Source organism: Coptis chinensis, unplaced genomic scaffold (genome assembly GCF_015680905.1).
Source record: "Coptis chinensis isolate HL-2020 unplaced genomic scaffold, ASM1568090v1 utg912_pilon_pilon, whole genome shotgun sequence".
Lineage (NCBI taxonomy): Eukaryota > Viridiplantae > Streptophyta > Magnoliopsida > Ranunculales > Ranunculaceae > Coptis > Coptis chinensis.
Genome location: NW_028238191.1, coordinates 175,689 through 191,739, shown reverse-complemented (window position 1 = coordinate 191,739; position 16,051 = coordinate 175,689). Strand labels below are relative to the sequence as shown.

Sequence of the window (16,051 nt, the reverse complement as noted above, 5' to 3'; positions counted from 1 at the left end):
GAGACAATACAATGTTGGAGTATAGTATAGTCTAGTCTGCTATTCAAATCTTGTTATCCACAATAAAATGCACTATAAAACATGATATATCTTGTTATTGCTGCTTCCGAAGAATACAAGCCTTTTGAAAGTTCCTAGGCACAGCATAGCAACAACAGTAGGACAACTTCAAACAAAAGAATGATCATCTCAGACTCTCTCAACTTGACACAAAAACTCCTCGTTTCTAGAAAACATCTACATAAAATCAGTGGGGAACAACATATACCAACAGGCATTGCGGATATGAAAATTACAAAAAATAGTCGGGAGTCTTGCGTGTCGTGTCAGGTTCAATTTGTCGAGGGGCAGGATTGCTGCCATATTCCCACAACGGTAACAGTAATTTGGTGCACTAAATACTGTCACCACATTCTTCTCCTACAAAAAGTTGAGCAAGACAACTTAATAGACTTGAAAATAAACCAAGATCTGCTGACGTTTTCACAGTACAGGGATATATGAGTTCACCCACCTGAGACCAGTTGTAAGTTGTAACCTTCCATAACAAGCTGATGGGCCCTTGAAATGAGGCTAAGCCCATTGGTATGGTTAAACTGAGCAGCAATATCCTGTCCACGAGGTGATATTCCCCATCCACATTGATCGTCGGGGTCAGACCACAGCAGATCACACATTGGTCCTTCATGTGGAACCTAAAGCCCAAACAAATAGTCATCAGAAAAGTTATAGCAAATTTCACTTTTACCCCTCCAAAGGCAAATTGTACTACAAGAAATGTACCTCCTGTATACGGTCCAATGCCCTTATATTATCTAAAGTGTCAGATGGGGAGAGTCCACCATGCAAACAGAAAACCTACAAGTTCCCAAAACATACCGATCAGTCGTGTTCATTTTTTTTTTGTTTGAAATGATATTCACAATTCTCAGACTCATACCTGACTTTCGATGAGGGCTGTGAGGGGTAGATAATCAAAAAGGTCAGTGAAATACTTCCAGACATTCGCATTTCCGTACTTTCTCAAGCATTCATCGTAGAACCCATACCTGAAAATAAAACCCTGTAAATTAGTAATAAGTGTAATTTTCATTAAAAAAACAAAATGAGATACTGAAATGATATTCAACTTATAATCTTCAGTCTCATACTTGACTTTCGATGAGGGCTGTGAGGGGTAGATAATCAAAAAGGTCAGTGAAATACTTCCAGACATTCGCATTTCCGTACTTTCTCAAGCATTCATCGTAGAACCCATACCTGAAAATAAAACTCTGTAAATTAGTAAATAAGTGTAATTTTCATTAAAAAAATCCTATCAAATGAGATATTAAGGTCAAAGTTTTCATAGATAGACCAGCAAACTTGATATTATTTTATATCCACTGAAAAAGAATGATATTGTATTGCATTACCCAACAAAACCAGGAAGGGGAAGGCTGCTTAGTAATAATTTGTGGACATACAAGGATGTGGAGCCCTTTTCTTCCCACATACAGATGGTACAAACTTTTGTTTAAAGAATACCGAAACAATAACAAATCAAATTAATAAAGGACAAGAAATATGAATAACCGCAATACACGAAGAATGCCTATGATGCTATCTTCAAATGACAGTTTTGAGAGAAAAGTAGATTATTCAATCAATCATACATCACCATCATTCAGGATTCTGCTAGGTCTCCTCTTTTTCCAGTTGTATTTTATTCCCTTTATTTTCACCAATTTTCCAAAAATAAAAAACTCAAAATATGTAATTTCCCATTTCCTCTCGGAGTCTCGGAGAAGAGAAGAAGTACTAAACAGTTGCCAAAAAAAAGTAGTAGTAGTAAACCAAACCACTTCTTCTCTCTTTCTTCAAACACATTCGAAATTATGGAGAGTTAAACTAAGAACAATTTTGCTCGAGTTATATATATATATATATATATATATATATCCCCGTTCCTAAAAAGACCTTAAATAAGTACCAAATCTAAAACACCCACAATTTCACTTACACAATTATTTAAAACCCTAATATAATTTTATGACATTGAATGAAATCTCCAAAAGTTTAACTTGTCTTTATCAAATTTTTGCTAGATATTACCTCCCTACCCATGGTTACAAAAAATTCAATCGGATGTGTCAAGTCTTACGGACGGTCACATAAATTTCTAACTTGAACTCAACTTTTGGTAGAGTTAGAAATGTTCAAAAGAGTTGATTTCTAACTTGAACTCAAAAATATATATATATATACAATCTTTCTCTAAAAAGTAGCTACTTAAGTTAACTTAAAATAAGTACGTAAGTAAAATTTCACCTAGAAAATGAATTCAACCATAATTTTTTTTAGATATAATATACCTACAATAAAGATCATTTCTACAAAATTTCAAGTCATTTGGGGAAACCTCTAACATTGGCAAAAAATGATTACAAAAACTTAACATTTCTAGATTGTTAGATATCTTTTTAAATATAACAACAATTTTTATCCATGTTAATTAAATCTTGTGGAGATGATATTTATGGTAAGTGCTTCATAACACAAAAAATTATGTTTGAATTCAACCATAATTTTTTGTGGATATAATATGTTGGAAATAAGGTTGGATAGGACGCCCACCTAGATAAGATAAACCACTGAGGCATATATCTCTATCCTATTAGATATTAGATGAGTATAGGACTCTATCCTATCAGATATTAGATGAGTATATGACTCTATCATATCTAATATTAGATGAGTATAGAACTCTATCATCCCAATATTGAAGAGGTGGGAGACCTCTATAAATAGATTTAAAACTATAAATAAATAAAATAATAGATTTATATTGAAATTAAAAAAAAAATCAAATTTCACAAAAACTGTGAGTATTAGATGACGAATTGATGATTAAATGTTTAGAACTCAAAAGTTAAATTGACAAATGGTTAAACTTGAAATTGGTGAAATAGAACAAATGAGAGAGAAAGATTTATTTTAATTAAGACAATTTATTTCCAATGGATTTATTCTTTCACTAAATGTGGGATTTCCACTTGTTTTTATTCTTATAATGAAACAATTTGATTAAATGAGCACAATCCTACAAAAACTGAAATTACTACGCATTAGCTTGTAGCCGGATTCATATTAATATATCGAGATGTCATTTGTGCTGTGGACTATTGGATTGTATACACTCCACATTAATTCATTCCGAAATTTAGTGCGTGGATAGAAAACTCATTTGTAAACAAATTGACTATCATATTTTTTTTTTTTTTGGGTTTTTTTTTTATAAAATTAGATAATAATAAACAAATATGTGGATAAATTAGGAAATATGGGGCCTTTCAAATTTGAGGCTTAGGCCCTAACTCGCCTTATTGTGGTTTATTTTCATTTTCATTGATAAAATATACATTTTTATTGCCAAAATTGTAATACTATCGAAATGAATTAATGGTAATTGAGTAAATTTTAACGGTTAGGGGTACTTTAGTAGTTTTGATGTCATATGATGTTTTTCAAATTTTTTGTCTTCATGGCCACCTTAATATTTTGTTTTTTGACCTATCTAAGTTGTTAGTTGCTGGTGTGCATGTGGCTTGAAGAGTTGGCGGACAAGGTATGCATAATAAGCTTAGTGGTAAGCTAGACACATCTGGTTACATTTAAGCACGAGGTGTTGAATCCATGCTTTGCCAAATACGTGCGGGTGCTTCAGAGAAAGGGGGGAATCTCACCTGATCTCTCTCATATATCTTGGTTTGAATTATTTACACCACTTTATCAAAAAAAGCTATTGAATAGCTTTTAACATGGAACATGGTTGCTTAAATCTTTGTATAGTGTATTCATAATTAGTAATGGATAGAATATACTGATGGAGGTGCTGGAACAAAACAAGGAAAAAAAATCTGAAAAAGGCTATCAATCATGGTGGAATGCTAATTCATGTGTTGCCGTGTTGGCATATTCACCTTTGATGGTGGAGTAGAAATAAAGCTGGGTTCAAGAGATTCTTCCTTATCTTGTTGGCTCTAACTGAAATGGGTTTTTGATTCTTTATGTCTTTTTATTCTAATACTATATGGCAAATGATAAGGAGAGATTGATCTCTCTAAATTTAGAACACAACTAACCTTTGCATAATAATCACCTTTGCATTGGGAATGCTTTTAAACGATGGTTACTTTCGTCCTTAAAATTGACAATAAGAAAAGGAAATTGAAAATTTTTCAGAACATCCTTTTTAGGTGAAACTTTGAACTTGTGATCTAATACTCAGACTGCACACCAAGTGGAGTGCCATGAACACAAAAACTACGTAATATTCAATTTACCTGTAAAATAGCCTTGCACAAGTGCCCTCCAAATAATGCAAAAATTCCTATAATCCTATGTAACAGACACCAAGATAACTGGAAAATTCAAAATGAAATAACTACATAAAACAAGTTATACAAAGGTATGTCTAATGTGAAGGGGCCCTGAATCCTGATGGGCTACATTGCAAATTAAGTTTCAGATATATACTGACAATAATAGAAACTGATTTACAGCATCTACTTCCAGTAAACAAGGTCTCCTAGCTCAAGAAATGGTCCCATAACAATTTTAGTGTGTCCCGCAGCATGTCAGTTAAAGGGTTAAGCTCGGAAGTCACATCCTGAAAAAAAAATTAAAAACATAAGTTACAAAAACTAGACGAAGCGGACTTCCTTACCCTGCCGACTGTACTCCTCACTCTTAACTGTATGTTTTTACCATCAAATCGGACGAGCAAACTTTTTCAATCAATGGTCTAACTTACAAGGATGAACTTATTTGTTAGGAAATGCTGACTTTAGATTATAGACCTAGCTAGGTCATCCAACCATCCTTGTAAGACATTCTAGAAAACAAAATGCTTTGATCATAAGATATTGTAAGACATACATATATATTAAAATACAATGCTGAAAAGACATTCTGAACTTCAGAACTGTAAGTTGCTTGTCCTAGAGCAGGATAACAGTCTTAATCAAAGGTCTTGAAGATGAGAACAAGTCTATATGGTCTCAAAAAATCAATTTACAGTTCAAAATTCCTAACCAAATTTAAAAAGAAAAAATAGAACTCACCTTTAATTGCCTGGTTAATTCTGGTATCCTCAGACTAGCTTCCTGGGTAACTTCACCAATTGAAGTCATAAAATCAAATCGATCAGCGTGTCTTAACTTGAGCCTCAAACATGAACTTTTGAAAGTTTTAGCTTTGGTATGCCAAACCCCAACAACTGTATATCTATCACCCAAAGATTCCTTCCCCAGAGGCCATCTCAGTCCACCTTTCACTTCTGAATCTATTACTGCATACCTTATCAAATTGTTCAAGCTATGCTTCTCATCGTCCTGATAAAACATATGCATATGCATTAAACTTTTCATTTGCAACACATGAAAACTTTATATTCTTGGATACTTGACAAGGAAAACCTTAACAATATTATAAAAAAACAGAGGAATACAGTGACAAGACAACTTTCCAAATGTATCCCGAATCTTTAGTAATAAATAAGGAGATTCTTCGACTTTCCAAATTTTAGAAGAATGGGCCGAAAGGTCACAGAATACAAGTATGTGGTTTCAAAAGAGAAGCTCTGAGTAAAAATCAACTAAAGTACATTAAATGGAACTTGGAAGTAAATGAAAGAAACTCACATTAAGATCAGTCAAAATCCTTTTGGAGCTTAGCAACAGCCTCAGGTCTTGATTCTTCTCAACGCAAGAGATATCAACAATTAGGTGACGCACCTCATTCAGTTCAACCTACAAGATATCGCAGAACATGTTTTGACATATGGTGTAGAACATAATTTGACATATGGTGCAGATTACTTGAACTAGACTGCTCTTCCAACGGTGATACAAGAATGATTTCAAAAATATACAGGAAAATAAAATGTAATTATGGCTTGAAATCTCTATAATCCAGATCAAGCAAATATTGAGAAACAATCAACTTCAAGTTATAAAGGACGCTGAACCTCAATGCAGTTTCCCTAAACATGGTTGAAAAGATTCATAAGCTAAGGGATACATTTCCTTTTGTTCCCTTCTCTAAATTAGTCAATTTATAGGGAGACAAAGAGGACTAGAAGAAGAAGAAGTCTTTTAGCTGTCGAGCTGTATAAAGTCTTTTAGCCATGTCGCTGTATATCTATCTCCAGTAAATCCTCAATGTTCAAAATGGCATTCAAATTCCCTTATGGAAGTGATTCTATTTACTAATGTAATTTTTCCCATCATAATTGATCTTGGGGGTGGTCCCTTTTTTGCAGTCCCACGAAACTTTCTACTAAAAATTCCCCTCCTAGGCTATGGAATTCAGTAAAAGTATCTAAAAATATTCTTTGGGTACAAAGCATGTAAAAGTAAAAGTATCTATTTTTCTTTTTTCCCCGTAAAATCATCATCATCAAAAACAAATGTATTTGCCAAACGCAGTGTCAGGGTGCATGCCAAACTGCCAAAGTATTACCTGCAGTCCCGGAAGTTCTAGAGATTAGTCTAGTTTGGACAGAATGAATTGGATGCCGAGGCTTGTATGCAGTTGCAATTACTAGTTTCATATGATGAACTTTAAGTGCAAACTTCAAGAATAGAAGCACAAAACTTGCCTTATAAAGATCCAGCTCTCCCACAGCCTCGACTATACGGCATTTGCACGATATAGTTGCACCTGGTCGGTGTTTGTCAACGACCTAGACAACATAATATAAAGCATTAGAACTAGCTGAGTTATTAGATTCATGCAAGCTATATCATTCACTAGGTACAATGTTGAAACTAATACCTTCACATAATAGTGTTCTTTCTCCCTATCAAAATCTACTCCGATTCTCGGAATGACAACACCAAGAAGTGCTTCGGCAAATGAGTTGGGAATGTTCGTATAGAATCTTTTATTTATTCCACTCAAAGCCTTTTCAACATCTGAACTCTTTGCAATATTATCTACGTTGATAGATGAGCTGGGACCAACATGTTGCAAATACAAACTCAAGTTTAATTGCAAAATGCCAATGTGAAGCAAAAATATTCTGGCATAGGAGACACTTACTCATTAAAGAGAACTTTACCAAATCTAACTACAAAGCGAGGTTGAATTAGCTCAGGCCCATCACTACACATTTCAATCCTCGCAAGTTGTAAAGAAGTTAGCAGGTCTTCTTGTATCTTCTCTACTATAGTGATCCATGGACTTTTGGCAAAGCTACTGGCTATCTCATTTTTCTCTACAAGTAAAGCACAAGCATTAACATAGGAGCCAATATTCCTAAAACAAAAACAACATTCTAATGATCTCAACATGCAAAACCATAAAACACAACTATTTAACTAGCATTTTTCTTCCAAGTTTGATACTACAAAGAAACCTAAAAAATTCACCAAACCATATTTCAAAGCACATCCACTTTTCTACTTGTTTTTTTTTTTTTTGTTTTTTTTTTTTTTTCTTTTTAGAGAAACACACTAGGGGAGTAGGGGTGTGGGGGGCTACCATCAAAAATCAATGATAAAATGTTGGTGTACAGTCTAGCATGTTGTTACTGCTGACAACATCTTCCACCTGCAAGATTTCTTCCAAATATTTAACTGCGGCTTCATGTATTTTACCCACATCAGAAGAAATTGAACCATCCGATAACACAAAATCTGCAATGAAATTATTCTTCCTTCGTTCTTTAACTGCAGCGTGAAAGAACCTAGTATTTTCATCACCTTTTCCTAACCACTTAATTCCTGATTTTTTATTTGTAGAAAACTTCTTCCTGTAAGACTGTCAAAGTAAATTCTTTAAGTTTTCTTTTGCTACTATCAAATCTGCGGCTATGGAGTCTGACCAACTGCTTTGCAGGCTATGCTCCAATGCAATAATAGAATCTCCAGATATATGAATGTTTTGAAAAACATTACCTAATACTGTTTAATTCTATCCCTTGAGATGAGCTTTAATTTTCTTCAACTTGAAAGCAAAAGAATGTAAGCAAGAACCAAAGACATCCACCGGCCAAGCTTGTTTAACTCCCTCCAAAAAATCAGCACACAAACACCACATTCGTTTAAATTTAAAAGGCCTAGGTCCTGAGTATTTCACGAAACCAAAACCAAGTAAAATAGGAGCATGATCAGAGCAATGCCTAGCAAGATGTTTCACATTTAGCTGAGCCAATCAACATTTTAAAAAACTCTGTCCAGACTAGCCCATATTCTCTCATTCCCTTCTTGTTCGTTACTCCAAGTGAACTTTGATCACATAATGTAGCTTCAATAAGACTGCAATCATTTATCATCGCTTCAAAATCCCACATAGCATTTCTATCTACTGGCCTCCCACCAATTTTCTCATGTTGAGACCTCACCACTTTGAAATCCCCTAACACACACCAGCTTCCTGAAGTTTGTGTAGCAATAGGGGCCAAATCAGCCCAAAGTTCTCCTTTCTCCACCGTTCTACATTTAGCGTGGTCACCATAGCTAAAATGATCCCTGCTGTCGATACATGACAGTGCCAAAACTGATTTAAGCACGACATGAGCGAAAAAGTATACAAATGGTTCCAGAAAACCCAAATCTTTCCCCCCATATGTGCATTCGAGCAAAACAAAGGCAATCTGATTTTGGTATCCACCCAAGCCATTGTTCCATAAAAGGTTCAAGCAGAAAAACTATTCCAATCTTTTGCATACTAAACATTTTCAAGTGATGCAAGATATCATCACCTGCCGCACCTCTAGTATTCCATACTAATACTGACTTATCCATCAGAATTAAGATGATGTTTTTCCAGTAACCACACGGCTTTTAGCTATATACCCACAATGAAGCGAAGCATACTCAAGTGTCTGTTTTATTCTTCTTTGCACATCATTCTCATTCGGCTCTTCATTATCAGTATCAACATAACTTATAGGAACTTCATCTTCATTATCTGATGCAACCTCTCTATGACAACCCTCATTCGGCCTTCTATCAATTTCGCCGTCTGAAGCACTTTTCATCTGATCTGTTTTTGGTGACTTTGAAATATCTTCCAACTCATCTGTCGATGTTGCCCCCCCCCCCCCCTTTTTTTTCCTAACGTGGTGTTCACCGCCCTTCGGGTGGTCCTAGTCACCACGGAGTCCTGCCAGTCCACCAGGCATTTCTCAGGGTAAGCCAGGGGAGTAGGCTATCACACCCGTCTCTTTATTAGTCACTTTCAGCAGCATTGCAAGTGAGGGGACGCGAACCTGCGTCTCCTCCAGTTTTCGTCAAGCTTCAGGCAAACTGCCCTACTACCCTGATGGGCTAATTGCTTTTCTAGCTTCTTCCCTCAGGTCCCTATACAATATCTTGAGATACAGTTATCTCAACATTCTAGGTATTAATCACACCTTTAGTTCCATGAACCCCGGAGTCAACTCCATTAGTTCTCACTTCAGACACATTCAAATCAGTATACCCCTCCTAACTATCCGTCGTAGCTGTATTATTGTTCTCACCTTGAATAAATTCATTCACCATCTAATATTTCACCTTCCTCTTCCAGCAGCTCAAATGAATTTGATAATCTAAGAGCGTTATCTTTTTCAGTATTTACCAATGAAGTTGATGTACCATTGGCCTTCTGCGTTATCACTTATCTCAAAGACCTCTCATCAGTGAGATGGCCTTGGTAAGTCTCTCTCTCTCTCTCTCTCTCTCTCTCTCTCTCAAGTTGTCAACTAGCACTTTTCTCTCAAGTTTGAAACTTTAAATAGACATAGAACCATATGATCAAAGTTTCAAGCAATACATAATTGATAACATGCTATTTTAAGGGTAAAAAACAAACCTTTTTGTGAATGATCACCACTGCAACGAGCTAAAACCATTCTTTTAGGTCCATTGCTGTGCTCCAAGTAAAAAGGTTGTAATTTAAGTGAAAAAGGAAGTTGGGCATCACCAATTCCATCATCATCAGTTGTGCAAGGAAGTATAAACCATCTAGAAATAAAGTCTTTGGCATAAACAATCTTTCTACCCTGTGGTTGTTTGTTCTTTGCCCCACTGGTTTTTGGAACAAAGCGAGATGGAGATGGAGATGGAGAAGGTGAAGGGGTGTTTGTGTCTTTTGAATGTCTCTTATGTGGAGGGATATATGCTGCCATTGTTGTTATGCTGCTGCTGATCAGTTTGAGTTGCACACTTGGTAAAGTTGGTAGTGATGATCAAGTGGTGTTTCGTCAAAACCATTGGACTCAGCTTTTGGCCCAAGTTGCCCAACAACTTCAGCGAGCCCAATTTCCAACTTCCATTCAATTACCAAAATATATTGACATTCAAGTAACTGTTTAAGTGTTTACTCTCTGATCTGATGACAACTGACAAAATTTGACGTCTCAGAAAAGAAATGCACAATCTTTCATTCTAAACTCCAAAGACATTGCTCAACATCTCCTAACGTTCCTTCTCCATCATACAGTGGTGTATAGTAATCAAGTATGTATCTCATCGTCTCATCGATGCGGACATAAACTGTAGGTGGTGCCATATGTGTATAGACTGGACCAAGTATTTTTTTTTTTCTTTTTTTGACAAGAATTTATAAGTATTTAGTACTACGAATTTTCATTGTTTTTTCATAAATGGTACCTTATTTTTTTTTATCGTCTATTAGTACAACTATTAGTACAACACATTCTCAATTTGCTTCAATTTAGTACCTCAGTTCACTTTCCGTCTTAATTTGTTTGATTTCCATAATGGCAAGTCCAACTTCACGACAATGCATCAAAATTTCAGTAAGATTTATAAACGCATTACTCCAAGACATTCAATAGCTAAAATTCGAACTGAATTCTAAAATATTTCAACATAATCCATACACAAAACACAACTATTATGGAAGATGCTTAATCACGTGAGCTCGCCGTTATGAAAATCAAACAAATTGAGACAACAAATAAACTAAAGTACTAAATTAAAACAAATTGAGAGTGCGTAGTACTAATAGGCAAAAAAAGAAATTCGAGTACCAATTAGAAAAAAAAAATGAAAATTCATGATACTAAATAGTTATTATAAACTCGTTTTGATAAAGATATGTTAGACCCCACAACATCACGATCACAATAGTGCAATACCTCATCAAATCTTAGTTATATATACTATTCCTTAGCTTAATCAACATGTATTTTTTTTTTTGATAATCGTCTTAATCAACATGTATGCACAAGAAACATGAGTGAACTAAATATTATTTAATAATATGAATAAAAAAAGTTCATATGAGTAATGATTTAATGAATATATATATATAGTTATATACACACGTATTTCTACTATTAATGTTGTCAACTTGTCATCAACCTTCAGAAACGTGCTACAAATGAATATGACCTAGAGTGCTTATCCCATGAAGAAGAATAAGGCTGGATAATATAAAAACAACCCAACAGGAAAACTTAGCATTCATATCCCCAGGCAATTGCCTTCATAATCATTGCATACCTCCAAGCCGGGGAAAAAAAATTGATGAGGGCGCCAATGGGATTCCAACTCGTAAGAAGAATTGCAATAAACCAAGCCAAAAGAAGCAGTTAATGTTAATACAACAAAAACAAATTTATTTATTAAACGGTTTTGCAATTGAATACGCCCCTATTTTTAATAGGGGTAAATTTATAATTCAGCCATGATAATATCAATGTATTTCCAATTCGGCTACAAATTGCAACTCAGTCACCAACTAGTAGATATGTCAGCAACTTTTTGCAATGAGTTGCTAACAATGGCCGGATTAAGAACAAAATGACATTATCATAGCCGAATCATGAATTTACCCTTTTAATAGTTGCTTTGGCCCTGGCCTGTCAGTTCAGTGTCACTGGCTTTTTCGTACTAACTTCCTAGTGTAGTGGAGATGACTGACTTTTTATTCCAGGTATACACAAAGTCACAAATTAGTCTATAGTAATTAAACATATATAAACTAATCAACTTGTGTTAACTACTGATCCTTATATACATCATCAGAATTCAGAAACGTGCTCCAATGTATTTATTTAAGTTTGTAGGCCATTGCATGATCTTAGGAAACAGAAATCCAAAGCCAGTGATGTAAGCTTCATCTATCTGTTCAGATAAATGATGATAACATAGCAAAAAATATTGTATAGTTAGAACTTAGAACCCGATATTATAAGAAACATTACTGTTTGAAGTTTTGAACATGTTCGTCCAACAATAGAGATACATGCATATATTGTGAAACCATTTTTTCAGCTGTATATTTCATCATGAGGTAGAACATATATCCATTGGCGAACGCTTTCGGATGGGCAATATATAATTATATAAACATACATACAACTATACAAAGATCAAAATATAGTTGTAAATTATTGTCGAAACAAAAGTGGCTGCTAATGAGCGTGCAGATATGGTTAAATTACATATCATGGACGTTATCCGAAGAAAAAAGAATTAAGGAAGATATAGATGTTCAATTGTTCACTAATGATTATCGAAAAAAAAACACAATTGTTCACTAATCACTTTTAGAGTTTTAGAGTTTTAGTACCTTAATCAACTGCTTACATCATCTCTCACTTTTAGAGTTTTAGTACCTTAATCAACTGCTTTCGTCATCTCTCACTTTTAGAGTTTTAGTACCTTAATCAACTGCTTAAGAAACCTGAGTAATAAACTAACTATTTTCAAAAATATATGCATGCAGATAAAATATTTCCATCAAATAATGGTGTTTTTAGTTTATAGGCATAGCTAGTAAATTCGTGGACGGCAAAAATTCGGTATAGAAATTATTTGTCAAAAATCCGAAAATTTGGATTCTAATTTGTTTAAAAATTTGGCCCAAAAAAACGAAAAAAAATCGGTCATATTTTGTTACATTATAAGTTTAGAAGGTAATATTTTGCCCAAATTGTAGTGTGTTTTTTTCATTTAAAAAAAATCGGACTTTGTTATTCGGCAATTATAAGCCTAGATCATAGAATTCGAGTATTAATTTTTAAGTTTGAAATGTCCGCCTTATTATTCGTATTATACGGAAAAACGTATAAAATGTGTATAAAATGGATATAAAACGGAGTATTAGTAGCTATGCTTATAGGTAAAAAGTGAAAACTATATGGTTGCCAGTGATTACATTTCCCATTCCTGTTTTCACCCATATACAAACACAGTGACTCTTAGATAAGCGCGCAATAAAAATAAATAGATTGGCTAGGAACGATGGAGAATTATTAAACCTTTCGGCAACTAATCCAACCTCTGATTAGAGTACGTGGAATCGAATAAATGTTGATTTTCAAACAATTATAAGTTAAGTTTAGAACCAATGGCAAATGAAGCTGTTTAACTACAATTCTAGTTCCATTTAAGATTTAGACAAAATTGTCAAATCACATCGAGCTTATTAGAGCTTTTAAGAGGGATTAAGTTGCGGCCATATCTTGATGACTTCATTTAAATCTTCGTCCAAGGTCATTGCAACTTGCAAGGAGACGGATGCAATGTACTTTTAGCCTTGTAGCACGTTTTTGGAAAACTTATAAAAATGAAATGATCAATCATCACTATTGTTATATAATAAGGCTACCGGCCAGTTTATCTATTTTGTATTTTTGTATCATCAATAGCAAAACATTACAGTATGTGCTGCACGAGAAGTCCGAGAGCGAAAAAAAAAACGACGAAACAGTTTTCTTCCTTGTCTATTAGGCCATTTCCTAGAATAAGGAACAAAGAAAATTTGTACAAAGTCAAAAAGTGCACCAGACTGTTTATTTGTTTTTTAATGAAGGAGCATGTTTACTTGACTCATCAGCAGAACCATCACTATCACATGTTAGATGCTACAGTGTTACACATCAATTCCCACTGTGCTACCCTGATGCTTACAAAACAAGCACTTATATTCTGAACAAATGAGTTCATTCATGAATCATAAGTACATGTAATTTTGATGATATTCATGCATGACTGCATGTTTCTAAGGATATTCAACTTTAGTATAATTAGTTGATCCCCACTGGGCATTGGAGAGGATTGCTCTGACGTGAACGTTAGTCTGATGATCTGATCGATATGTTTCAATATATATAGGCAAATTTAATCTTGCAAATATGTATCACTTATCACTATTTGGGCTTTGTGGCAAAGACCAAGAACTTACGAAGATACGAGTTTAGATTGCATATATACTGTATCCAATGAGTGAACTCAGTGAAGTACAATTCATGTGAAGAAGAAAAGAACACACTGACAAAATTGCACCCCATACTCTTATACTAGGGTATGCCCGTGACTACGACCCGTTAGGCCTCAACGCGCCTGCCGCGCTATTCCGACAACTCGTTGTGCCTTTGGCGCAAGGCGTATGCGTGTTTTCGGCACGAAACAACACGTCGCGCTTCGCGGTGCAAAACCGCCAGCCCTTTCCGCGCGCTAGGTGTATGTGGCGTCTTATTTGTGAAACAACTCGTCGCGGTGCAAGGCCAGCCCAATTGTCCATTATCCATAAGCCCAATAACATTAATTGTGCAATACCATGTCAAATTTGGAGGCCCAACAATTTATAAGCCTAGCATTTTGGCTGATTTTTGGATGCCTACCCCCACTATTACAATTTTTTTTTTAATTGAGCCCATGCTCATGGTTCCAAGTCCATAAAAGATTCAACCTATAAAAATTTTGTCCAATGTTGACTTTTTTGTGTGGGGGTGGGTGAGGTGAGAAAAACTGTTTAACTCACCCCATAAAAGCTTTTTAATTCACTCTCTATGAATTTTGAGTGGATATGGTTAGGGGGTGTGTGGACCATATCTCACCTTATGATGTGGAATATGTCCTCCCACTCCTCCCTGTTTTGTTAGATAGAAGAAGACTAGGGTATGCCCGTGCCTACGGCCCGTGAGACCTCAACGCACCTGCCGCACTACCCGCGATTAAACTCGTTCGCCGCCGGTCTAGCGAAGACGTCTGGCGTCTTAAACGCGGCGTGTCTTAGGCACAAAACAACACGCGTTTAACGCCGACGCGAAACAATGTATGTGCGTCTTCGGCGCGAAACAACTCGTCGCGGCGCAAGGCCAACCCAATTGCCCATTATCCATAAGCCCAATAACATCAATTGGGTCACCAATTGTCAAAGCATCATGTCAAATTTGGAGGCCCGGCGGTTTATAAGCCCCCGCTTTTTTGGCTGATTTTTGGATGCTTACCCCCACTATTACCATTTTTTTTTAATTGAGCCCATGCTCATAGTTTCAAGCCCATAAAAGATTCTAACTCATAAAATTTTTGTCCAATGTTGACTTTTTTGTGTGGGGGTGGGTGAGGTGAAAAAACTGTTTAACTCATCCCATAAAAACTTTTTAATTCACCCTCCATGAGTTTTGAGTGGCTATGGTTAGGGGGTGTGTCGACCACGTCTCACCTTATGACGTGGAATCTGTGGCTACGCCACTATTGCCTCAAAGACACCTCTAAACATCCACAAATTCCTTAGAAACATTTGTGGGATATTTTTTCTAACTAAACTCGATTTTAACTTATTTAAATGACCAAAGCATAGACTTAACTTGCACTCACAACCCAATTGTATAAATGCCTTACTTCTATATGGTCGATTGTGGATGTATTTATTTGATATTTAAGGTATGGTTTTGTTTGTAGTTTAATTGTCTTGGAGCTTAGTTGGGTGTGCCTGTTAACTGGGTTTAAGGAAAATTGTGGATGACATTAGTAGACTTGGTAATTGTGGTTAGTTTAATTGTCCTAGAATCTAGTAGATCTAGCTGACTGGTTGGCAATGTACTATTGTGGTGGGTGTAGTGTGAGTGTGTGACTCGAAAGGTGTTATTATGCATGTAGTATTTTGATTTTTTAATTAGTTATTGATTTTGTTCTAGCTTGTTTGATTGTTTTGGTACCTGGTACGTTGACTTAACATGGGCTCTCACAAATCCCAGGTTTAGCTTAGCTTTTCTTTTTGGGTAGAAAGAGTTTCAATCCGGAAGGATTGCTTTGGTTTA

At 35.4% G+C, this 16,051-nt stretch overlaps 2 protein-coding genes across 2 annotated transcripts; both read right to left on the bottom strand.

The window, feature by feature from the left end:
• Positions 1-356: 356 nt before the first annotated feature.
• On the bottom strand, positions 357-2,106 carry LOC147472701 (serine/threonine-protein phosphatase PP2A catalytic subunit-like). Its single transcript, XM_086588364.1, has 7 exons — positions 2,095-2,106; positions 1,973-1,977; positions 1,152-1,260; positions 941-1,063; positions 784-858; positions 515-695; positions 357-420 (listed from the first exon to the last, which is right to left on the bottom strand). Exons 1-7 carry the CDS (start codon positions 2,104-2,106, stop codon positions 395-397), a joined length of 531 nt encoding a protein of 176 aa, XP_086444490.1. The 3' UTR covers positions 357-394.
• Positions 2,107-4,400: 2,294 nt separating this feature from the next.
• Positions 4,401-10,475, bottom strand: LOC147472700 (uncharacterized). Its single transcript, XM_086588331.1, has 7 exons — positions 9,844-10,475; positions 7,087-7,261; positions 6,820-6,997; positions 6,644-6,727; positions 5,685-5,792; positions 5,106-5,375; positions 4,401-4,651 (listed from the first exon to the last, which is right to left on the bottom strand). The coding sequence occupies exons 1-7, from the start codon at positions 10,157-10,159 to the stop codon at positions 4,571-4,573; spliced, it is 1,212 nt and encodes a 403-aa protein (XP_086444457.1). The 5' UTR covers positions 10,160-10,475; the 3' UTR covers positions 4,401-4,570.
• Between the last annotated feature and the right edge of the window lie 5,576 nt (positions 10,476-16,051).

Excerpts from the sequence above, each read along its gene's own strand:
- LOC147472700 (XM_086588331.1), bottom strand. The coding sequence starts at position 10,159 with ATGGCAGCATATATCCCTCCACATAAGAGACATTCAAAAGACACAAAC. Across the intron at positions 6,728-6,819 it reads AAGAACACTATTATGTGAAG|GTCGTTGACAAACACCGACC; the intron begins GTATTAGTTTCA and ends TATGTTGTCTAG. Across the intron at positions 5,376-5,684 it reads GGATTTTGACTGATCTTAAT|GACGATGAGAAGCATAGCTT; the intron begins GTGAGTTTCTTT and ends ATGTTTTATCAG.
- LOC147472701 (XM_086588364.1), bottom strand. Across the intron at positions 696-783 it reads CATTGGACCGTATACAGGAG|GTTCCACATGAAGGACCAAT; the intron begins GTACATTTCTTG and ends TTTGGGCTTTAG. Across the intron at positions 421-514 it reads CAACTTACAACTGGTCTCAG|GAGAAGAATGTGGTGACAGT; the intron begins GTGGGTGAACTC and ends AACTTTTTGTAG.